Here is a 23989-nt window from a genome sequence, read left to right as displayed (position 1 = left end):
GTCGCAAGTTTGATGGGTCGCACGGCCAAGCCAAGCGCAAGCTGAGAGATCGCGATCTGATAGCGGGGTGTTGAATTCGGGGTTAGTCGAAGCGTGGAATGCGCGCGAAAGATGGGATTCTAGAAAGAGTTCGGCGATGGGCCGAGACGGCGATGTCGACAGGAATGCGGACTTGCAGAATCGGCTTTTGCGAGAGGTGTGTGTGGGAGGGTGGTGCGGGAGTGTGGGTGAAGGTGGCCTCAACAAACCTGGAAAGATTTCTCGGCTGGGGAGACGCTGTGTTTACTTTCGGCAGCCCCCAGGCCCTGGAAGCACAGAGGGCAGCGGCAGCAGCGGTAGCTCCAAACGCCCCCACAAGCTGCCCGCAATTTTTTGGAAAGGTGTGCGGTGCACAGACCACTTGGCAGGTGAATTGAGGGAGACATCCAGCGACATCCAGCCGTACCGCATATGCTTTGTATCGGAGAGTCAAGCCGAGCCGCTCCAGATTTGATATATCAATCTTTCTCCTCTCGATAAACTTATATTGAATACTCTCTTTCACAGGTCTACAGTTGGCTTTGGGGCATCGCACAGCTTCTCTCTCACGTCAACAGCTTCCCTCCCTGCCACAAGTCGAACGCCTGGTCAGTGACAGGAAACGGCCAGGGGAGTGCCATGTTTCTCGCTTCCAGTCCTCTGCCATCCAGGTTGCGTGGACCCCAGAATCGATAACGTTCTTCAACGGTCCAGCATCTTTTGGGAACCAGCCACCCGTCAGTCATGGTCACCTTGTGATAACTATGAAGGCGCAACGAGCGTCGCAATATCGACCTTTGGTAGACGGTCAGACTGCAATCCTGCTCCTATCAAACGCGCCGCCTATCTGTCACCCATCAGCAAACAGAAATCATCCGTCGGATGAATCCCTGCGATCCCCAGAAGAAGCAAAGCAGGAAAAGACCGCAAAACCAATGATTCAAGGTGTCCACTTGTGCATCTTGGAGGGGGGGCTGGTGAAGCAGTGGATAGGACGCGATGTGCACCCAATGCACCACCCAATTGAGCCAGATTGTGCAATCTTGTCGTTGTGACAGGCCAGAAAGGGGTCCACACTGAGCAGCGAATCGCGGCACCACCCCGGAGAGCCGCCCAGCCTCCTGCTCCTCCTCCGTCCGAACTTCGACGTCCCGTCTGCCTTCCCGAGTAGCTGTCAGACGCAGTCTCCCAGAACTCCGTCTGTGCCTTGGACATGCGCCCTGACAGAAACCTGCAGGACTGGCACTTCAGAACAGATCTTCAGATTTGAAACTTGTACAGAAACGTTTCTCAGAAGATCGCCTCAAGAAGTTGTGAATCAACTAATAACCAGCCCAGAAAGTGATACTCGTTGCGACGCGTTGCCCAGCAACGCGTCTTCCATTGGACCAAACCTGCCATGCGGTGGGGGTGACGTAGCCAATCCGCCAGCACATCACACACACTCTTCACTGTGCCCCTCCTCTGGAAGAACAATTGTTCTGGACTCTCCTCGCTGAATTCATCGGCCTTTGTGTCATCATTTGCAAAAAAATTCCCCTCGTGGTTGCATTGATTTGTTGGTGTATCCGTAAGCTTTTGAGATTGACCGTCCCAATGCAATGCTGTGTCCTGGACAACCTCCTATAATTCTCCCAGCCTTGCTCTTAAGATCATCCAAAATGATTCGTTTATGCAACGCCGACTCCGAGAGAGAAGACGGTACACGCAACCGTGTTGCCGTGCCGCATTGGCATCCCATCTTTGGTGTGTGCCTGACACCTCTGGGCACCGGTACCAATGGGAGGGAAAAAGGAGGCTGGAATCCTTCAACTTTCTCCGTTGTTCCCTTCCCGAGAAAAGAGGCTGACGGCTGACGTCTGACGGGCTGCATTGTGACCTCACCACCCAACCCACCTGGTGTCTTGGGTAACCATCAACGGTTTTTTTTTCGTTCGGCTCACCGAGGGTGGTGTAACAGAGAGAGGCTTTGTGAAAGGCTTTGGGAAACGAAGATGATGTCCCCGAGTGTCCTCAAGAGCCAAGCCTGAGACACACCTCAACAAGGCTCTCGAATAAGAGAATAATAGAACTCCGTTGCCTGTTGCTATGCTCAAGCAAATATCTAGAACTAGAAAGCAGATATATTATAAGTTTAGAACAAAAAACAAACCTACTCCTCCATGTCCATAAACCAACCCATCGCAAAAAGCTCCATCATATCTACATACCGATCCATCATCCATCCCCACATGCCATGTCCTGTTCCTGCATGAAAAAGCCAGAGCTAGCCAAAAAAAAACCCTTCTCCACCAGAAAAGATAAACCCATGATCATATACTCCATACCTAACCCTAGCTCCCTCATGTACTGTATTCCTTCGCAATTCATTCTGTCATCCATTATGATGATTCGTATTGCCACCACCCGGCTGCACCAAAAGCAGCAGCACCAGCTCCACCGTCCAGACCAAAGCAGCCGATATCTTCCCCATCAGCCACCCAAGCACGGCATACCCCTGAACGCCGGCCAAAACCCCCCTAACAATTAATAAAAGCACGGCGTCAATTATGCCACCTCCCGGTTGTTGTTGCTGTTGCTGTCGTACCGCATTTGTGCTGTTGTCCTCTTGTTCAATCTCTGGCATATTGCGAGCAGCTCCCTCGGATAGCGGGGGAGCAGTAGTGGTGATGGTGTCCATGCTAGCCTTGTCACTAGCACTATTACGATAAGAAGAAGAGGAAATAGAGATGGAAGAAGAAGAAAAAGCAGCACAAGAAGCGGCGGTGTCATTCATTGTTGTTGTTGTTGTTGTTGTTGTTGTAGCATCTCCAGCAGTTTGACCAGAAGGCGGCTCCTCCCGTCACAGTCTCTTGACCCTATCCTTTGCCACGCCCAGCTTCCTGCCCACAACGTCCACGTCGTCATTCAGACGGTCCAGCATGTCAATATGGCGGTTAACCTCGTCGTTGATCGCCAGCCCCATCTCCTTTTGCCGTCTGATAATTTTTGCCAGCGCCTCCACCTCCTGGTCTTGTTCCTGCATAGTGTCCCTCTGTAGCTGAAGTACTCCCTCATTATCCAGCTCCCTCGTCCTCTCCGTCTCCGGCAGCGGCGCACCCAACACCCGCCGTCCAGTCGACGTCCTCACAATCCCAATACTGCTCGGCCCCCCATCATTATTTCCCATAAGCGCAGCCCTCTCACTCGCACTCGCAACCCCCTGATGCCTCCCCACCGCCACCCCAGCCGCAACCCCCCCACCAGCAACAGCAAAGCTACTACTCAGCTTATCCAGCCCATCCCTCTCCACCCTCGCCGCCGCCAACAAAATCCCGTCTCCGTCTCAACTCCCCCTCCCCCAGCTTCCCCCCATCCTCCTTCATAACCCTCAACCCATCACTCAAACTCCCAATCAGATTCCCCGCCTTAATCAACGCCCGCTTCGCCGCACTCCCCGCCTCAACCCTAGCACTATTCTCCGTCGCCCCATCCCTCCGTCCCAAAGCAACCCTCGCCTCGTGAAGAGAAGTCTTCAATTCCCGATGTAAATCCAGCCACGTCCCCGGGTCGCTAGCAGCAGCCAAATTCGCCTCCCTCAACCCAATAGCAGGGATGCGTCCCTCGAGACTAATCCCACTCTGCGTGCTGCTTCCCGCAGGAAGTCCCAGAAAGGCCCTCCAGACGGGAGTATCCCTCCACCGTCTATCTGGCGGTTCGGCAATGGCACGAAGATACTTCTCCAACCCCGCTCGCCTCTCTTCTGTGCGTTCAGGGGAGTTCGCCGTCGAGGTGCGCCACCAAGACTTTTCGGGGAGTGGCTCGGGGGGGTAAGCGCCGACGAGGGAGTGGAGGTTCTTGTGGAGGGCTTCGAATTCCGAGTAGCGCTTTTGGACGATGAGGGAGCGCAAGGGGAGGCGGAGGGTGATGTTGTAGAGGGTGAAGGGTTTGCCGTTTGGGGGGGTGGAGATGGACGTGGTGGGGATGGAGATTTCGATGGGGGGTGCCATCTTGTAGTTGCGCGGCGGGGGTGGTGTTGGCTGATGGTGATAGTAACGGTTGTTGAATACCGCGTGTCGAGGAAATTCCCCAGCTGTTGTCAAGTTTAACACCCTGGGGAAATGCACACACACGCGACCGAGCGTGGTTAGTTGCGGTCGGTCGAGTCGGTCAGGGTGTTTCGGATGATGGTGATGAGTTCGGGACCCTCAGCTGGGCATCAACGGATGGGGCGCTTGCTTTGAGATGGCACTGCGCCGCTTGGAGCCGTGAAATGTGGAATGGACGAAAGATAGAAAAGACAGCAAACAATTTGAAGAAGAGGGTATCTTGAATGGCGCAGCAAAATAGAAAAGGTTGTTGATTGTAAGTGGGAACCTTTGATTCCGAGCTTCGCTCGGTGCCTGCCACTTGACGCCCACGAGGCCCAGTGGTGTCATTGTTGCCGGATTGGGTTGCGGGTGGCTGGTTTAGTGTCCTACACTGATAACCCTGACCCTGACACTAAACACCACACCAAGTCAACTGGCATAATGAGACACCAAAAGTGACCATCACGAGAACAAGAGAGAAATAGGAGTTGATATTGGGGCTCAGCTTACGGCATAAGTCCCATAGGATATTCCTCAACCCACCTGCCTGAATTCCAGGGTCTCGGCTCGGTTACGCAACTCAGGTTTCTGACTCTTTCGACCTGCATATCTTCTGCTACCCGCTCCCCCACACTCAAGTCCCGCATTCAGGCGTCAACACCAGTGCCTCGATATTCAATTCCTTCCAAATGTCCATCACTCGCAATAGAAAGTAAGTATTAGCTTCGCTGATTACAAATTCCATGTCATAAATGCTTGTTGTCTATCAGAACTCGCCCCCACACCCGGTACGTCGTGGTGAGAGCCAACAAGACTAAGTAGGGTAGGCAAAGCAGCACCCATGAGGGGCTTTTGGGGTATAGAAGGCAACTCCGCACTAACATCAATCCTTTTGCTTTTGTCCACCACCACGCCTTCCCCCTGATTTGTTTTGTATCCGTCTACAACGGCGTCGGATTTCCCGAACCATAGCTTCATCAAATCAGAATACTGTGGCATTCCATGCCTTAAAATGTCTCTTGGTCGTCAAGCTGCTCCGTCTCGGGAATCTCAAAGCCTTCCTCGGTCGAGTACAGGATGGTCTGAATCTGCTTGACCAGGCCGTCCTCTTGCTTCTCGAGCTCGGGGTCCTCCTCCACAGCTTGCTGGACAAGGAGCTCAATGTCGCGGAGCTTGCTGAAGTAGAAATCACGCTCCCTCTCAAGGCCGACGACGGTCTCCTTAAGGGTGGTGTTCTCCTGTTGCAGGGCGAGAGAGGCGGCGCTGGGAGCAGCGGCCTTGGCCCCAACTCGAGGGCCGGTGGTGGGAGTGGTCCCACCCGGACGTCTCGCCGCAGACGCCGTCACGCGGGGAGCCGCACCTCCAGCAGGTCCGGTTGGGGCGCCCTTCCGTCTGGCCACGGCATCGTAGTCACCGCCGGGATAGTATTGGTCCCAGAACTTTTTGGTCCACTGCAGGAACTCAAGATTGTCTTGCATCTTGCACTTCACGAGCGACTCTACGGGGATCGATCGGTCGATGTGATGCCGGGTGAAGGTGTCTAGAGGCAGATAGTTAGAGACGGTAACCTCAAAGGAGCTCGGCAAAGACTCACTTTGCAGGACTTTGAAATTCTGAATGTATGCATATTCGGTGTTGGCATTGAACTTGACTCGGGACATGGGGACATCTTGGAAGATGCTGTCGTAGACCTGGCAGAGGGCGGCGCTGTTTCCGGGCGTCCATTGTCAGTCTCTGGTGTTCCTCGAGCTCAACTGCAGGGGAGGGGCATCGACGACGTACCCAGTACCACATTGCTCGACCTTGGTGATGTTGAGCTGCAGGAGGCTGTTGAGCCACTGCACAAGCTCTTGCCTGTGTGCAAAACATTCGTCAGTCGTTGCTGTTGCTGGGGACGGATCACCAGGACCCCGCGCCGTGTGGACGCGGCGTCGGGAGCACGAACCGCGATTCACCCATCTTGACGATTTGGTTGTGTGGAACTGTAAACAGAGGGGATGTTGTTGTGGTTCGTGGACTCGGGTCGGTGTGCCAAAGACGATGGCTTGGTCGAGTCTGGACGTGTCCGGGGAGCTGGTGGTCGCGGTTGTTCGCTGAAAACGGCAGGCAACAGTCGCTGGCGGGTTGAGTGGAAAGGGAATCACTTTTATGATCACTAAGATAGCTGCCGTTGATCTTTCTGCCTTCGTTGGAAAGCAAATGGAACCCAAAAATCGGGCGTCGGCTAGCCAATCAACCGTGGTGGGGGGTTTATTAGTGATGCAATGGGCCCATTGGCCTGTGCTTGACTGCCAAGTGACATACACGTGACAAATTCTGACAGGCCGCCCCTGCTTCCGATGCCTTGGCTTCTGCACCTTGCAACCCCAACCCTGGCCCCGTTTACCAAACACAACGACGCTGTCACGAACCTCTTCCAGCTTATCCATGCCACAATATCTCATTTGTCAGAAGTCTTTTGTCAGCTCTGTTAGAGCTTTCTCTTGGAAATTGGTCAAGAGCAACCTAACGGCCAGACCACACAAGCCGTGGTGGAAATTGGAGTTTTAAGCCTTGAAGACTGACAAACTTTCTTATTGCAGCACCCTTATGTAGAATTCATCGTAGTGGTGTGCGATACTTGCCACTTCACCCACAGCCTTGCGCCCATACGACCTCCTGATCGACATACTGCATACTGCAGCTATGTGTCCCGTTGGGGGCCACTTGGTTGATGCCTTCTATGGCTGTAGGTGTGTTTGGATCCCTTCTCAAGTCCTGACCATTCAAGTCAAGTTCGTATTCAGCCTCAGTATCGGAACTCCGCGGGCCGTTCCCTTCCTATGCAACAGAGCAGCCTTTCTATTTGTATCAAACCAGTAGTTTCCATTCTGGAGTCGATCATTTCCACAAATCTGTAACATACGCCGGTCTACTAAACGGCCTTGAAGCGGCGCGGTCAAGACATACAGGAGTTGAGTGGGGCCTGCATATAGGACCACCTGTAGTCTTCAACGGCAACCCACGCCAACTGTAGAAACCTATTTTAATAGGTTCTAATCACCACAAGGCTGGGCTTCAACACCACTACACCATCACAGAGGAACCACTCATGCTCAGCATCGCCTTGTTGAACTTTATGCGGCACAGTGCAACCCTTGGTTTAAATTTGGGGTTTGCAATGGGAGGGAGAGGTAGCCTTCTCGGGCGAAGTGACCGGAGGAGAACTTGAAGTAGGTAAGTCTCTCAAGTTAAAAAGTCATGGAGTTCTCTATTGTCCGTGTTGTTTTCCCCAAGGACCACAAGCTTCTCAGTTGTCTCTCGAGCATATCTGAACATCATGGCATCACCAACCTGTGCACAAGACGGTGTGCAGCACAACTTCTTGCAATGGGTGCCCTATTTCCTGTCCTCCAATTATGAGACCAATCTTCAGCATGACTGTTGTCTTCTCGGTGTTGACCTCAGCACCAGCTGTGTTGTCAACTTTTTCTCCAACAACACTGTCAATTCATATGGCAATATAACTCGTGGCCACTTCGAAGCTAACCCAGACATTGCTGGATACGGAGTAAGTTGATTTCTACCCTGAACCACACCCACTCCGCGGGGCTACGTACCAAGTACCAAGTTTCATTCGAATGGTATCTTCTAACCATGGTATTCTAGGTGTGGATATCTCTCGCCTCGGCACTTTTCGTCAACATCGTGGCTATTCTGTTTGTAGTGCGGGAGTGGTCATATCGCCTCCGGGGAAAGAAATCAAAGATGTAGGTCTCAACCGAATGCCTCTTGTAATCCACAGATACTAACAATATCTTCATAGTCTTCCCACAACGAACAAAAGCAACAGCAAGGGTCACCCCTCCAGCATGGCACAGAAAGGAAAGAACACAGCCAAAGGGGTCTACTCCTGGCTCAAGTCCTGGATGAAAGAGCTCTTCAGGGTGACGATCGATGCTCAACTTGTCCTCGCCTTCTCCTATGCCCTCAACTTTGGTCTGGAGTCCAAATGCACCCTTTCAGCCTACCACTACAACTTCGCCGTCGATACACTCATCTTGTCACTGTCTTGCGTCACACTTTCAGTCTATGTACTTGACGACTTTTGGAGGTCCAAATGGATCGGATGCCTGCGAACGGCCGCCTCCATCATCATATATGCATTTCTTTGTCGGTACCTGTACTACCAAATGGAAAGGAACACGTCCCCCGAACTGATGTTCATCCCAACCCCGGGCCGTTCCGACAGCTCGCTTCTCCTTCCCATGGCATGTTTTCTCGATCCTGACCTGGACCCGTTTATCAGCCTGGCCCCTGAGCAGAGAGACGCGATTGGCGGGCCCGGGCCTAAGGTCAACCCAGCCTTTGTCTTTTGCTATATGCTAGCAGTGGGATACGTTGGTGCCCATCTGGAGAAGTTCTTGACGAGAAATAGGCCGAATTATCACCAGAATGTCTTCATGACAACAGCGTTTGTTGTGTTGTGCAGCATCCCGTGCTTCCTGTCATATGCCCACCTCACAATTCTGCGGGACTGGGTTGACATGTCAGGCTGGATGGAGGTTGCCAATGGTGGTGGCAGCCCTGAGCAGGAAATCCGGAGTATTGGACAAATTATGCCCCTCGCGACCATCTTCTGGATTCTTGCTATCTCTTTTGATACTGGGAAGTTGGCCCGCATGGGGGTGGCAAATCAACAGGCACATTGACAGGCTGGGAAGAAGTGATGATATTGCAGTTCGAGGTCTTAGAGAAACATGGAAGGGTGACGAAAGTCATTTCAAAGCAAGCATGGATTGATTGGTTAGTTTTTGAGGTTATAATGTGGAAAGTTGAATATTAGGTTGGTAACGACTAAGTAAAGGTAGCTATGAGTTGGCAAAGAACATAGCTTTGTTTTCATCAAATTTTACTGACCTTTAGGCAATAATTTTGACAACATTGCTTGAATTGACTCAAACACAATGATGATTTATCTTAGGTATGCCAGGTTCTCTATTTTACACCCTCATCCTTCAACCATGATCAAGGCTCGAATTTCGACAGGTCAGAAGAAGATACAGCATACATCAAAAGGAACAAATGGGTCCTTGCAGGAATATCCTGAAATAAGACAAAGGCGGGGCAACATGGCAAAATTCTGCCAGTTAACATTTGTGAGCACTGTTCAGGGGTTTGTTATCGTACTGTCATGTCCGATAACGCGATAAGGTGACAACCCACCTGCTTGTTGCTCTTCTGGTGACGCTGTCTTTGACCACGTGAACTGAATGGTAAAATCAACAGTCACTCCCTACTGCTTCTTCTTCCGACTGCTTCTCGACTTTTACATTCAGAAACCTCCTCTTGAGACCCATCTTCCTCAATGTCTCAAAGCTTGGATAGTTGTCAAGGTATATCACTCGACTTTGCAGAGTCTGTATATTTGTTTACCAACCCCTTTATCGTCTAAGATGGCTACCACGAACCACCACAGCGACCACCAGTCGCATACGTGCGAACGAACCACCGTCAACGGCAATTCAACCACCATAGTCCACGGCGACAGGACAGTTCTCAGACCCTTACGTATCCCGAGGCACGTCCTTCTTCTCTCCCTACAGTCGCCCTCTTGGTTCGACACCGAATACGAGAACCTCTTACATGCTTTGCCGGCAGAGTCGGGCAGAATCTTGAAGGCCGAAGACCCCGAAGATGCCCTGGAGATGTTTTCCCACCGAGAGGTCGCGAACAGCTTCAGTGCTGTATTGATTGCTGACCACGGCATCACCTTCCCTCGCCATTCTCCCATATGGCATCTGCTCCTCAAGAATTACATCCGAAAGGGGGGCAGGGTGATTATTTGCTGCGGATTTCCGTGTGGTGTTATCCCAAGAGACTTTGACACCATGCTCTCTAAGATCAAGGGGTTGGATTGGAAGTTTGCTGGTTGTTCACGGGGTGAATATGGAAGGGCTGAGGCTCCGGGACAGGGGGAAGATGCATTGCCTGATGTAGTTGATTGGAATGCTGTTAAGCTGCGGGCGGAGGGAATGAAACCCGGTGAGAGCTGGTATTCTGATTCAACGGGTGATAGTGCGGCTGCGATGGCTAAGGTTGGAGAGGGGTGGTTGGGATACGTTGGGAATGTAGACGTTGACGGAGATACTGCGAGGATTATTTTGAGAATGTGTGGCTTTGTTGAGTCGGAAGGTGGCCAAGGAGTCTACCTCGAAGAGTAGATGTTGCAGTAACCCATAGGTACCTATATACAAAGCGTATGCCCTGAAAATGAAAATGTGTATACCTAACAATGCTAGCGTGCTGTTCATCAGAGTCAACAAAAGCGTTTTCTGCAAACGAAACCTTGCCGCTGACCAGTAAAGTCCTATCAACTTACACGGGTCTCCAGCGCTTGACCCACGGATAAGCTCTTGTGGTATAAGAAGGCTTTGTGTAGGTCTGGGTTTCTTCCAGTTCGCTTATCTTCTCTATCAGAAAATACACTGTATTACTTGTACCCTATATCTGGACTCGCTATAAACCCATATGCCACACTACTTCGATTTCACTTGACAGGATGTGACGCAAGCTCATAGTGTCCGCACGTTTCAGCCAGTTCAATAGGAGACTCCTTGGCCTTTCCGATCTCGACCGGAACAGCATTGACAGGGCTCATTGGTCCCCGCATCGACATTAACGGTTGATGTTGTCGTTGTTGTTCTAGCGAGTCGTCTTCGCTCTCGGGTGACACAATCGTGCTTGTTCCTTTGGGATACGGCAGTGTGAACCCCGGACCCGAGAGTGGGGGTGCATAGGATATAGAAGAAGGCCTCCATGTCCTAGCAATCGGCGACTGTTGAGGCAGCAGGTCAACCGACTGCTCATGATCCGACAACGATGTCGACGATCCTGGCCCTGATTTCGCCTCAGTCACCTGCTTCTTGCTGCGGAAGAACATGAAGAAGATGGCGACAATGACTGCTCCTATGACGGCCAGACCCCCAATAGCCCCTCCCACAATGGCCCCAACTGGTGTTTCGCTTTTGCTTGATGGCGTGTCTGATGTCGATGAGAATGTAGAGCCTCCGAAACGTAGCAAGTCCTCGTAGCTGGGATCGTTCGATGATTCGGTGGCGAGACTGGAGCCCGAGGGCGGGGTGGGTAAGAGCGTGCCAACATCGGTGTGTTTCCCTGGCATGCAGGCAAAGACCGTGAAGGTTCGATTCGGTGTTGCAGATGTTGACCAGTGGTATTGCCGGCAATAGCCATAACCGTCTTCGCCATTACTGAGGGTCCAATAGTTAGTATCGTACCGACTTGCTACGAGAACTTGAAGGGCTCTTACCAACATAACGTGCCTGGCGTTGGATAGAGGCACGCGGCATGGGTGTAATCCACGCATGCTGTGTGGTGAGAGTCCAAATCTGCGCACCAATCTCCCTTGGGGCAACACGCGCGATAGTTGCCGATGTTGGTGCATGTTTCGTGTGGAAGGCAGTGATAAGCCGCTGAAATAAAGTGCTGTTAGACTCATATATGATAGGAAAGTATTAAGCATCACGTACGAATAGCGGGGTTGTCGAAGTAACCGCAGACGCCAGCATCATCATCCCCGCGACGCAACTCTCGTGATGTGGCCAGGATCGGGGCATCCGTAGGCTTATGCGATATCCGAAGATACTCTAGTCCATCTTGTGTTTTTGTGCCGGTGGGCTCCGGTGAGGCCCAACCCGAATGCCTTTGTGGCGAGGCACCAATCTTCGTGGCAATACTTGCTAGAAGCAAGAAGTTCCTGGTGAGATTGAGAGTCATCACCCCTCTCTCGTTAGCGCCGGATTGAAATGTCTGTCAGTCTTTTATCATGGGTCTCAGGTCCTGAGGTGCTGATACATAAAGGCCAGTATCTAGGTTCCTAGGCAGGGTAAGATTATCAGACTGTGGAGGAGAGAATAGAACCGGGCGAGAAAAGAAGTGAGAATCTTTGAACTGACGAGAAACGAATATTGGCTGTTAGCTGCGCTTTGAGGCATGTGGCTGATATCTGCTGGGACTTTATAACCTCCGTTCCTTGATGCATGCTGGCAGTCGCAAAGAATGAATCCTTCCTGGCTGAAACTGGCTTAGAGCTTGCAAGTCTGTGACCGTTTCAGGGATGGTGTGCTGACCACATAAGTCTACAATTTAGCAAAGTCACTTGGCTTTCTCCTCCAGCTGCACACTTATAAGTCTGGCTCCAGGGCTTTTCTCAGACAGCCTCAATAGATCCATCGTCTCGATATAGTTAGAGCTAGTATAGTAATAGTGTGTCAATGTTGGAACTTTGCTGTTGATTTCAAGAGAAGGCGTGTGTGTGGTAGGTTGTCGCAAAAAAAGGGGTGATGGCGGCGTTGGGCAGGACAGGGAACGGGAAATTGATCGACCTTGCCGATTGAACACCTATTCTGACAGCCGTGACAGCTGGAGATCAGAACCTGAAATTTCCTTACCTGCATATCATTGACGACGGATCTCTTGGTTCCTGCTTGGAAACTTTCATTTCTTGAGCTCAAGAGCGCCTTTTCAAAAGACCCACTCTCTCTTATCAGTTTGTAAACAATGGCCCCTGAACAGAAATGATAATCCATCTGTTCCAGCTGCGAGGCACTGAATACTTCCAGAAAACATATGGTCAAATTTCCAATAGATGAATACTATGAATCTGGGCCGTATATTTATTTTCTGGTCTAGTTTGCTGAGAACAACTGCCGTTCTTTGTTGGGCAATCAAATGATCTTCAGTGCACTGAACTGTCATGCCCACCTACGCCCAGAACGAATCACCAGGGCCTCCCTGTTTTAAGAATATGGACTGGATTGTTTGGAAGAAAGCCTGCGGTGGTCATTCTGGAAAGCTTTGACCAGTGCCAACGGAGATAAATGCCTTGTTCCTCAGGTACCAAAACTCATAATCTAGTTTCTTCTGAATATTCTCCCGACGTGATGCTACCACGAGAACGTTCCTGAAACAGTCGCCACCAACATAGCCCTTGATGATGCTCACATGAATTCTAGCACTGGGCGATCAAAAAGTCACACATTGTTGACAATCGGTGAATACATGAGACTTGGCTGTGTCCCGGCATTGGGTTGGCTCTGGTTCACCCAAGCTGCGCAAATTATCAAATCATGTGGAGATACGAAGAGATGAGATAGCAAACATGGAGGCGGAATCATATGCCCACCATGCGCGAGGCGCCGGAAGTCAATTAGTCGCAGAACGACTTTCTATATAAGTACCTATTTACCCACCTTGCTTACTCACTGGTAAAACAACTCATTCTATCAACGAAGCAATCCAACTGCGGTAGACAGTCTTTACAAGGCGCTTCCAAAGAGCTAGAAAATCGCAAAGAAACAACATGTCCCAGTGTGACGGTCGGTGTAGGTGCAATCGCAGTAAGCGCCGCGGGTTTGGGGGCAACTGTGTGGGAGATGTGGTGTAAGTCATCAACCTCTGCCACCAGCATGAGTCTATGCAAGGCCACTTAAGCATCATGCTAATGTCTACTATTGCTGGCCGATTGCAGCTACCAATTATACGGCAGCTGGGTGAAGAGGGCACTGCGGATTTGTCTGCGGGAGGTGTAATGAGAAGGGCAGACGAGGTCCCTCAGTATAGTGGACCGTACGGCCTGCATGCGCTAGCAGACGCAGCGCTCAATCAGAAATCTCAAGCTCAATCGGCTTCAACTACTGGTTATACTGACCCTAGCATCGCCACGACTTCGCCGACATGGATCACATCAGACTATACAACCTTAGCCGATTCCTCTGAAGGCAACAAAGCCCAAGCTGCTTCTAAAAAGACTTCGACAAGATTCATGTCAGGCTACACGGTCCTAGGGGGCTCCCTCATACGAACGGCTCCCAGCGTCGCACAATTGTCAAAGAGAAGTCGAGGAGCTGAGAAAGTGTCGGAGCCAAAGGTCAGATCGTTGCCCAAGAGAGGACGAGACAGCCGCGCCGGTGCATCTTCGAGACCAACGAAAATCACGCCTTCGAGATGGCTGAAAGATATGACGTCTGGATCAATGGGCAAGATTCCAGATCAACAATTTCAAGCCGCTTTCGAAGCAGAATCTTAATTTGCACCACAGTCAGATATGGCAGCCGGCACGGGCGGCTATAATTACGAGGCAGATTGCATGGCAACACCATTTTGGGGCACCAGCTCCGGTGCCAGCCGGCTATGATTACGAGGCAAATGACTTGGGATTCTGCACTCAGTCACCGGCTCCAATGTCAGAGGGCTATGATTCCGGGGCAAATGACCGGCCAGTCAGCACTGAGGCACCAGCTCCAGTTCCAGTGCAAGTGAATCCGGCCAAGAATTATTACGGATGGGCAGTCAACCCTCAGACACCAGCTCCGATGCCGACCGGCTTTGATTACGAGCAAAATGCATGGACAGTCGCCACTCAGGCATCAGCTCCAGTGCCAGTAACCGCGTCAGAAGCCCTCCGAGTCACAGTCACAGCCACAGCCCCTGTGCCTCAGTGGAGACCTTGTGCGTGTCGCGTTGCCTGGCACGCTGACAAAACTAAAAGAGATTACTGTAAAGCCAGGCGGAACGTTAAAGAGGGAAGGCGTGGTAGCGATAGAACTCTGTTACGAGGGTGCGAAGAGCGTTTTTTCGGCCAGACAGAGAAGGGTTCAGCGTTCTGTCCCACCTGCTGTGACGCATTGAGTACATATCTCGCCCTCGAGCTTTCTCCCTCTAGGGTCATAGGGAACTCACTTTACCGGAGGCAGCTAACTCTCTTGTTTAGGGTTGTGCAAATCATTGGCCAAAGGATGTCATAGGGAATTTCAGTCACGTCAGATAAACGCAGGACGAACCATGTACGCTCAGAATCTGCCGCTTGCTCACACTACTTGTGCAGGCACAGGTATCAGGACTACTTTATCGGCAGCATGATTGAGCGGAGGAGGAGGAGAAGCAAAGGGAGAAGACATGATTGGAATAAAAGGCTTTGAGGAATAGTGGAGCTTGGGACAGGTTGCCTTTTACATTTGTATCTCCGTTGATCGGACGCCAGTAGGTATGTTTGTTTTGGTAGCAGCTAGCTTCAACATCAGATTTGAAATGGGCGTGGGATGTTTGCTCTGCCTCAGTTTTGATGGACTACCTACCTATTGACAGCAGATTGCCCGCGGCTCCACCAGCGGATGTCGTCAAGTTGCTGGCGGTTGAGCAGTGCCTTCTTCCCAGTGAACCTTTTTGCCACAAACACCCTGCTTTAAGGCTCGCCAACCGTCCTTGCCTTGGGGTGCTGTCCCTGAGTAGTTTCTCAGCCCTGGCGCTTTCCAGCTCCGCTGTTGCCTGTTACATCACCACCAGCACACACAGTACCTTACCTAGGTAGGTAGGTGGAGGTCCAACTACGTCCAGGTCGCCGTTCCTTCCGCTACTGGTAAAAGGGGCAACCCGTGAGTCGCATTCTCCAAGGTGCCTGAAATGAGAAACACTCCTATTGCTCTTGCCTCGCCATAACAACAAAGGACCTACCTAGTTAACCTCATCATTTACAATAGAGATTATAATAATACCCCAGCAACTAGAGCTAATGAGTGCTGAATACTTCGAAACGTCTACAGAACGTCCGTGGTTCCACAAAAGAATGCGTGATTATGAAGTAAGACATCTGAAATAAATCTTGGGATTTCAGGAGCTTTGGTCAATGGCATTCAAGTTAAGGTAGCCAACATCATGTTACTCGCCACCCGAACATGATAGCTCCTATGACCGTACACCAATACCTATCAAGGCGCCCTTTTGCCGCCACGTCTGATATGACATTGGAGCCAACCTGTCATTTTCAAGGTTTCACATTCTGTATGACCATACGACGGCCCGTTTCTCACACGATCAAGTCACCTTGAGCCTCCCAGCCGCAAAGGTGACTGTATCACATGAACCTACAAGATAGAGATGAGATATCAACGCCGCTGGCATGATCATACACCAGCCGTAGGCAGGTGTTGGGCGTCAACCAGCTGTAGAACTCGTTCAAGATAAGTACCAACTAGTTTCCCGAATTAGCCGTTATTTTACTCAGTCCGGCCACTAATGAAGCACAGCAAACTACCTCGAAGTTAAAAGGCTACTGTCAAAGATTCAAAATCCGCAAAGTCGCAAAGAGCACGCGGACGCCGTTGTTCTGCTCACTCAGCCACCCCCCCCATCGGCGAGAGGGCGATACTATGCAAGACCTGCGGCGTAAGTATTTGGAAATTGCTACCCCTACAGCAACTCCAAGCACTTTTTGAACCTCTTAACTGACGTTTGTTCCCTGTGTGTGCTGGCGATAATCCGGGATGTCCGGGGCAGCGATGGATTCGCATATTATGTAGACGACGCGACTGGACAGTGGTATTTATGCCCAAACCAGACACGTCAATGGCAATACATGCCATTGGGGAACGATGACTCGGATTCTGCTGAGCGGATGTTAAGTATTATGCGCCCCAGGGACTCGAGACCAAATGGCTCCAGCCGCCGTTGACCATACTGTCTCCGCCAGAGGCTGATCAAGTACTGTCCCGTCGGGAAGTTCAAGAGCGCTGGTGGGCACCTCTTCAGGTGCTGGAGCACGACCGATGCCGAATGCCACACGGCAGGTAGAACGGGCTGAATCGGGGTACTATTCCCCTAATGTTCCGGCCCAGTATCTCGGAAACACCTTTCCCGGAACAACCCCTTCCAAGACTGAGCTCTCTCAGGGAACCTGTGCTTGTTCGATCAATGTTAGGGTTAATCCGGACGGGAAGGACTATTGTGTACGCAACAAGGAGGCAGGAGAGGGAAAGAGGGCAGTAGGGTGCCAGAAGAGCTTGTACATAGAAACAGGGAAGAACCGGGTGTTTTTTATTGCCCTTCTTGCTCTGAATCTGTGAGTACCATTCCCACAAACTCAATTGCTCCAACGGTTTGATAAATTGAGGTACTTTGGCCAATTCTCTCGCTTAGCAGTGTGGGAGAAGTTGGAGCTCTGGGTGGAAATGGGGCTTGTGACCACTGCGCCTAGCCCCCAGTCCCCACAGGTCGGCGCCGGTAGGTCTCGAACCTACGCTGGGTTCAAGATACAGGCCTCACCGACTTTGGGTGGAAAGCCCTGCCGAAGAGAACAAGGGACTGATCAGTCGCGAAGTGAGAAGCACTCAAAAGCTGCCGTTGCAGTAAAGACAAGGTGCTGGATTGGGAGGCTTGGAGGCACAACGGAGAGTTGAGCAGGTTGGGTTCTATGCAGTGGTCGCGTCTGTAGATCAGGCGTCAGCGTGTGTGTTTTGGTAGCAGCTAGCTGCGAATCATGTTGGGGCGGGCATGGAGTATCTGTTTCATATCAAATTTTGTATTTCTGAAGTCGAACTTCTCGGTTCACTGCCTACCTACCTGATACCGGGTACCTAGATAATCATCAAAACAAATATTGGGCATTTCGCACCCTCCTTTCCGTATCAGAAGCGACGCCATGTTCAGGTTTATCAAACACCAATACACCTCCTTTCCAGATATTCCTTCAGCGCGATATGTCCATTCCCTTCGGCCCTGTCTAATGCCCTCTCCAAGTCAAACCCGTCAACCCGCGCTCCAGCATTTAGTAGAAGCTGTACCATGTCTAGCCGACCATATTCTCCCGCCCCTTCGAGAGCTGTCCGCCCATCATACTCGGAAGCAGCGGCGTTCACCTTTGCCCCCTTCTCCAACAAGGCCTCAGCCAGCCCGACATACCCCCTCATCGCAGCGTATTGCAACACTGTGGCACCGCCTTGTGGATGAGGTGGTGCGTTGATATTAGCCCCATGCTCGAGAATCATCTCCACATACTCGGGCTGTGAAGTGTAAAGGGCTAACTGAAGCGGGGTGAGGAAGGGATATAGGATGGATGGCTTGTGTCCTCCGGGAGGACCACATCTCTTGGCCCTCAAATTAACGTCCGCACCATGCTTGAGTAGGGTCTTGATGATAGCTGGGTGCTGTTCCTTTATGGCGAGCTGAAGAGGAGTCATTAAACTTTCTTCGTTCGGTTGGTGTGTTGCGGACAGATCAAACTCAACGTCAGGCTCGCTGTGTTTGTTGACGTTGGCGTGGTGCTCGAATAAGAGCTCGACAATCTCTAGATTCCCATGCTCGATGGCTTGTTGCAAGGGTGTTAGCCGGTCTTTCTGTGCGACGAGATTCGGGTCGACTCCTTTGCTACAAAGAAGTTTGGCCAGCTCCATAGAATCATCGCACTCTTTCTTGGGTGACTCAGGGAATAAAGCAAGTTGGAGGGCAGTCCTGTCAGATTTGGGCCACGGGTCCGCGTCGAAGTTGTTTTCCAGAAGTAACATTGTCGTATCAAAGTCCAGATTCCTCACTGCTAGTTCAATGAGTGAAATGCTGGTCGTGGGAGAGTCACATTCGTCGGTTGCGTCCTTTGCTCCAAGCTCAAGGAGAATCTTCAGCTTTTGCAGCCCGCATCGCTGGGTCAGACACAATCTTAGAGCGGATATGCCTGGAGAAGTTCCCTGGGCGGATATAGTGGAGAGTTGACATCGGCACCGGCTTCAGCTAATGCCTTGAGTATTTCTGGTGGTCCGTGAATCAAAGCCATGTATATTGGAGAGGGGGGCAGTCCATGGTATGCTGGACTTCCGTTCATCCTGGGAATCTTCGTCATCAACACCCGATGCAGCACTCTGTGGTAGTGTGCATGGGAAACACCATTGTCAAAGGTTGGGTAAAGCTTGATGACTTTGTTCAGAATCAAATTCCAGAACTGCCTGTCGACGTTGCAATAACTCGGAAGGAAGTCCAGCAACAGTTCGATGAATTCCAGTCCTAATCCCAAGGAGATGCTGTCAAGAGCGAGTTGGTCGTACGAGGTGGCCCCAGCGAGGAGTAGCGTCTGCGCCATTTGTATGTTACTGGTAATGATAGCGGCAACAAGTGGTAATACTGAATCGATGGAGGCGCTGGGGTGCCTATTGGGACATGCTCGTTTCTTGAGAAGCAAATGTGCGATGTCCACATTGCCCTCCAAAATCACCGCCGTCAGCGCAGTCGCACATCTGCAGGGCAAAAAAAGTCAGTGCGACCAACTTTGGTAGGGATCTGAGAGTACACCGCAGTGGTTGATGTCAAAAAAGCCACTACTGGTGAGACTTATTATGCATGGCAGATCTCCAACCTCTGCCGCCGTTACCAGTGCGTTTGCGTACAGCGACCGACCACAGTGGCATGCAGTATCTCCTGGTATGACGAGGCGTGTTCCCAACCTCCAGATTTTGCTTCTCAGTTGTGGGTGTTGCATCCGAATGGCAGCTGTTAATGGCGTATGGCCTCCTTCGGTGACGGAGTTGATAGTTAACCTGTAATTAATCAAGAAATTTGCCGTATCGTAATTTTTCCCAGAATCGAGTGAGTGATAAGGTTTGGGTTCAAATCTGGAACAAGTCTCTTTACAAAACATGGGTTTTCGGCGAGTTGGTGAAGAGTTTCGACTGTCAGGATAGGGCAAGCTACCTCGAGGAACTTGACGACGCTATCCTTTGGATAATACTCCAGATATTTGAATGTCTCGAGCAGCTCAGGATTCAGCCTTCTGTGGGTCTTGGAGACTTGAAGTGCCCTGGTGAAGAAGTCGAGCTCGGCACTGTGGCTTTTGCGATCATCCACGATGCAATCAAACCAGAAGCAATCCCCACCCTCAGCCAACCTGAAAACAGATAATATAAACTTGCCTGGAAGATTGGCATGCTTCGCTACAATGAGGTGTAAATAGCCCTTTCCTGTATTTCGAATCATTTCTTGTAAGTGACAGGCATTATAGTGCATTGGGCGTGCTCCACACCAGAGGAAGAGCTTTGTTAGGCGTTTAGATCTCGATGCTAGATGAAGAAGGTTGGCTTAGGTAGCGGGTGGCGATTTTCAGAACGGCTGACTCGCAAACGTCGATGTCGGGGTCCGAATCACAGTAAGGAATCCAAGGTATGGGAAAAGACGTCGCCTGCGGTGTCGGATAGTTCCAGAAGTTCGAGATGCATAATGCAAGGGCCGAGGGGCCGGTCTGACATCGGTCAAGAATGCTTGCTTTAAGGACTAGAAGCTCATCGACGACGGCTGTATTATGAAACAGAGATGCCGCTGTTAAAGGTGTGTGGCCCTCGTTGAGCGTGATGATGAGGGGATCGCTTGAACGATCTCCTGCGAGGGAGACGGGACCGCGGCCATCGTGCATTCGACTTGGCGGCTGTATCTTCGCATTCGACCGAATCAAGACCTGGAGAAATGCCATCAGCTTCTGGGTTTCGTGACTTGTATGACAAGTCCAAGACTCGCAATCCATATTCCAAACGCGTCGTGTCTTCCTGCGATTAGCCCGTGATTTGCGTTCATTCCATCCTAAAATGGCCAGTACAAGAAGACTCCTTTTCCAGCCGCTCGATGCTTCGCAAATTGGGTGGCCCAGGTCGATGAGTAGGTGCGCTAATTTGAGGTTTCCGCAGATGCAGGCGTACTCCAGAGCTGAAAGGCTCTCGGATATACCGCTGTACGTACAGCGAATATCACGCATGCTCACAACCAGGGATGTCGGTGAAGTTCGAAAGCCACAAGATCCGAAGGCAGAATTGTCTTCTCTTTGGTAAGCAAAAAGCAACATCAGAGGCTTCTGATACTCCTTCAGAACAATACTTTGATGCGACATACCTCCAATTTGCTTGACTAACTTGAGCTCGAGGCTGTCAATGGGTAGATGCGAACTCCTGATTGTTGCCCAGAGGCTCTGACTGCCGGCCAACTTGCATTCCCGGAGGTGTTTTCGAACGTTCTACATTCAAAGAAGAATGTCAGCAGACAGCGTGGCGGAGTGTTTAGAGCACTGGACACGACTTACCTTGCTTATAAACCTCAGGATGGCTTTCTCTCAAAGGAGTCAAGATTCCTTTTCGCCTCAGAGTACGGTCTTTAACCACCCTCCCATGAAAAATTAGTTGTGGCTTTGCAGCAATCCGGTCATTCTCCTTCCTCGCCATAGAGAGCCGAACACCAATCGCGATGGGGTTATGTAGACAGTTTTTGGTCATGTACTTCCGAAGTCCCCATTTCTTGAATTGATATTCGTATTGTGGCGTTCTGGACAGAGTCTGTGCGATCCTGCCCTTGAATCTTACTGCGGGTAGATTTAAAAAATGCATACGTGGCCTGGAAAGAATGTCGCTCCTCCATTATCCCCATGAGCTGTTTCAAACATAGATCTCGGGAGATGTAGAGTTCCACGAGCTCTTCCTTGAAAGATTCCCATTTTAATTCCTTCTTTGGCTTCTGTGATGCAAGCTCCACTAAATGCCTGAGAAGGATATCGCGGTTATAGATTTTGGATCTCCTTGCGAACAAGAAAGTGGTAATAAGTCAAAAGAGTACAGGGCTGGAGGTGTGTCCTGTTTGCGTTGAACGTGTTGTGCAGTGTGAATGGCCTCAAATCAGGACAGTTCGAGCCGCATAAAATGTGGAAGGATGATGGAAGGTCAGGAGAAATACCACACAGCTTGGCCATCACCTGTTGGCAAACGTGGGAATTGAACTTGGCTTTGGGGAGGAACATGCTTTCCGTATTCTCAGCTTGGGTGCGGGGCGCCTTGGAGCGCGTTTCGATGCCTTGACCACAAGCCCGGCAAAAGATGATATCTGCCTGGATGATCGTTCAAAGGCAGATTGCTTTTGATTGGCCGACAGCCCATTTCAGAAGAGGGTACGTACCGGGTCGATCTTGACCCTGATCATTGGAAACATTGAATCCAGGAGATTGGATGTACGAGATCGTGCCATTTCATTGGACGAGAACCAAAACCAGACTGGAAGGAAGGTCTGAGGCACTGCTTCAGAAGTGATGCTGAAAACCACGATCGGGTCAGTAGGTAGAGAACAGCAACTGCGTCTTGAGCTTGAGAACAGATTTATAAAGGTACCGCCGTGCCTCTTCAAAATGTGCAATGTAAACCTGAAGGTAGCTCCCGTTTTGCTCGTCTTTGCACACCAACACTTCTGCGGCATTGCTTCTCTCCCACTTACTGAAGCTCGAGACGGTGGCTTGTCACCAATCACTCTTCAAGACAAACACCACCCAACACATCAGAACTTGACACAATGAATCGTCGGAACCTAACTTCAGCGACCACATCCACGGATAACTCTGACTTACGGTACCTATTTGACGCATTTCTTGAGTTTCTGTTTCTGTTCACTGTAGCCACTTCCTCATCCAAGTCACCCTGTGTCTTTGTTGTGGCACACCTAAAGATTTCACCTATTTTATGTTCAGTTTGCTCACTGCCTTATTGGTGATGTCCCTAGCAGTTTGAGTCTCGAAGATCTTCACCATGCCATGACCTACACACACGACAATGTCTTTACCCACATCCTACCAGTTTCTCCGACATCCCTCCTTGCACCTTCGCGAAAAAGGTTCTATCGAGCACGGATGCAAGCAATTCTCGACACCATCGAGCCCAGCCTGAACGCCAATAACAGTCGTTGAGCATCACATATCAGGTATTGAGCAGGGGCTATTTGGGATATGTGATACAGGCAAAGTAGTTTGTGACAGTGATGGAAACTTATGGGGTGTGTTGTCTTGGATAGAATAGGGTTAGGGTTATACTTTCAAGTGTCCCAATCCGTAGTGCCCAGACCTGCTACTCCACTGTTTGTTTTGTTCATTTCCGAGCAGCAAGCAAACTTGAGGTTCGTGTTTTCATCAACTCAGAATCTTCAAATAAACTGGGCTCATAATTAGAATTATTTTGGGAGAGTACTTCTGAGGATAATGGATCACCCCTCGTGTCTGCATGTTGGACAAAGACCACCAGCTCCTGACTTTTACCGTCCACCACCATCACCTGTTCTTGACTGCGGGCAACGGCAACCCCTGAAAACCACTGGGAGCAACAACCACCACCACCACCTCCGTATACACCGCTCCCGACGCTTCCACTTCCACCACCACCGCCGAGGCCGCCCCGGCCGCCCCCACTTCCGGTGCGGGTCAATGTAGATCCCGGCATCGGTGCACTCCGGATTGAAGACCCTCTCCGGCCGGTGTCGCGCGGCGAAGACAGAAGCCCGCAAAGCCCCTATTTTCCACCACCACCGCCACCACCACCACCGCCGCTCAGTCACCGGCTCCGGGTGCAGACCAGTCTACCGAATTTATCCCAGTACGGGTTAAAGTCTCCCAGTCTGAGCCCACGCCCAACAACTCCCACACCCGTTAGCGCCGCTGCGACATTCGGGCCGGGTGTGACCCCCGGACCTAACTCTGGTGCAGAGTCAAAACCATTCTGGCAAAACGCCCTTTCAGAAGCCCGTTATTTCGCCGGTGGCTTGATCCCACCGCCAACCGAGTCAACAAAGCACTACACCATTTTGCGACACTCCTCACCACTCATCTTTTATCGTGGCCCCAGCACCTCAGTTGAGATATCCATCTTCAGCGCCCCAGACTATCCCCTCCCACCAGATCGCTCAATATGGCTTCAACAACGCGGCTTCTCCGGCGACAGCGGCATGAAGATCAAAGCCTTCTTCGGCTCCACAGACGACTGGTTCAACGTCACCCCTTCCGTCGCCGTCCAGCCAGACGAAGTCGAGCGTGACACCGAGCGCGGCTGGAAGAGAGACATGGACAAAGCCGCCAGAAAGATGCTCAAAGATAAAGGCCCCAAAAAAGCCCACATCCCCCGCGAAACCCACGTGGTCCGCATTCCTGAAGCCTCGGACGACGGTTACTTTCGTCTTCACCTCTGCGCCGGTGGCCCCCCTGATGGTCAGGCAGACGAAACCAGCTCCTCCTCAAAACGCAAAATCCTCTGCTCCTCCCCCATCTTCCGCGTAGCCAGCACCTCAACCGACTCGTC

The 23989-nt window shown here is 51.1% G+C and overlaps 7 protein-coding genes across 7 annotated transcripts, besides 1 other annotated feature; 3 read left to right on the top strand and 4 right to left on the bottom strand.

The window, feature by feature from the left end:
- Positions 1-2392: 2392 nt before the first annotated feature.
- PODANS_7_2910 (uncharacterized protein) lies at positions 2393-2644 on the bottom strand (the record flags this gene model as incomplete). The annotated part of the gene is made up of 1 exon (XM_001907693.1): positions 2393-2644. One exon carries the CDS (start codon positions 2642-2644, stop codon positions 2393-2395), a length of 252 nt encoding a protein of 83 aa, XP_001907728.1.
- A 216-nt stretch (positions 2645-2860) lies between these two features.
- On the bottom strand, positions 2861-4007 carry PODANS_7_2920 (uncharacterized protein; the record flags this gene model as incomplete). The annotated part of the gene is made up of 2 exons (XM_001907692.1): positions 2861-3220; positions 3327-4007. 2 exons carry the CDS (start codon positions 4005-4007, stop codon positions 2861-2863), a joined length of 1041 nt encoding a protein of 346 aa, XP_001907727.1.
- A 1088-nt stretch (positions 4008-5095) lies between these two features.
- On the bottom strand, positions 5096-6047 carry PODANS_7_2930 (uncharacterized protein; the record flags this gene model as incomplete). Its single annotated transcript, XM_001907691.1, has 4 exons — positions 5096-5628; positions 5683-5795; positions 5871-5942; positions 6034-6047. The coding sequence occupies 4 exons, from the start codon at positions 6045-6047 to the stop codon at positions 5096-5098; spliced, it is 732 nt and encodes a 243-aa protein (XP_001907726.1).
- Positions 6048-7939: 1892 nt separating this feature from the next.
- On the top strand, positions 7940-8779 carry PODANS_7_2940 (uncharacterized protein; the record flags this gene model as incomplete). Its single annotated transcript, XM_001907690.1, has 1 exon — positions 7940-8779. The coding sequence occupies one exon, from the start codon at positions 7940-7942 to the stop codon at positions 8777-8779; it is 840 nt and encodes a 279-aa protein (XP_001907725.1).
- A 744-nt stretch (positions 8780-9523) lies between these two features.
- On the top strand, positions 9524-10291 carry PODANS_7_2950 (uncharacterized protein; the record flags this gene model as incomplete). The annotated part of the gene is made up of 1 exon (XM_001907689.1): positions 9524-10291. One exon carries the CDS (start codon positions 9524-9526, stop codon positions 10289-10291), a length of 768 nt encoding a protein of 255 aa, XP_001907724.1.
- Positions 10292-17100: 6809 nt separating this feature from the next.
- Positions 17101-17178: a long terminal repeat (LTR dendrophryniscus).
- A 397-nt stretch (positions 17179-17575) lies between these two features.
- On the bottom strand, positions 17576-18424 carry PODANS_7_2960 (uncharacterized protein; the record flags this gene model as incomplete). The annotated part of the gene is made up of 1 exon (XM_001907688.1): positions 17576-18424. The coding sequence occupies one exon, from the start codon at positions 18422-18424 to the stop codon at positions 17576-17578; it is 849 nt and encodes a 282-aa protein (XP_001907723.1).
- Positions 18425-23144: 4720 nt separating this feature from the next.
- On the top strand, positions 23145-23987 carry PODANS_7_2970 (uncharacterized protein; the record flags this gene model as incomplete). The annotated part of the gene is made up of 1 exon (XM_001907687.1): positions 23145-23987. A coding segment is annotated over one exon (843 nt), but the record flags the coding sequence as incomplete, so codon positions are not given.
- Positions 23988-23989: the final 2 nt, after the last annotated feature.

The sequence above is a fragment of the Podospora anserina genome, chromosome 7 (assembly GCF_000226545.1).
Source record: "Podospora anserina S mat+ genomic DNA chromosome 7, supercontig 1".
In the NCBI taxonomy this organism is placed as follows: domain Eukaryota; kingdom Fungi; phylum Ascomycota; class Sordariomycetes; order Sordariales; family Podosporaceae; genus Podospora; species Podospora anserina.
This window is presented reverse-complemented; position numbering and strand designations above follow the sequence as displayed.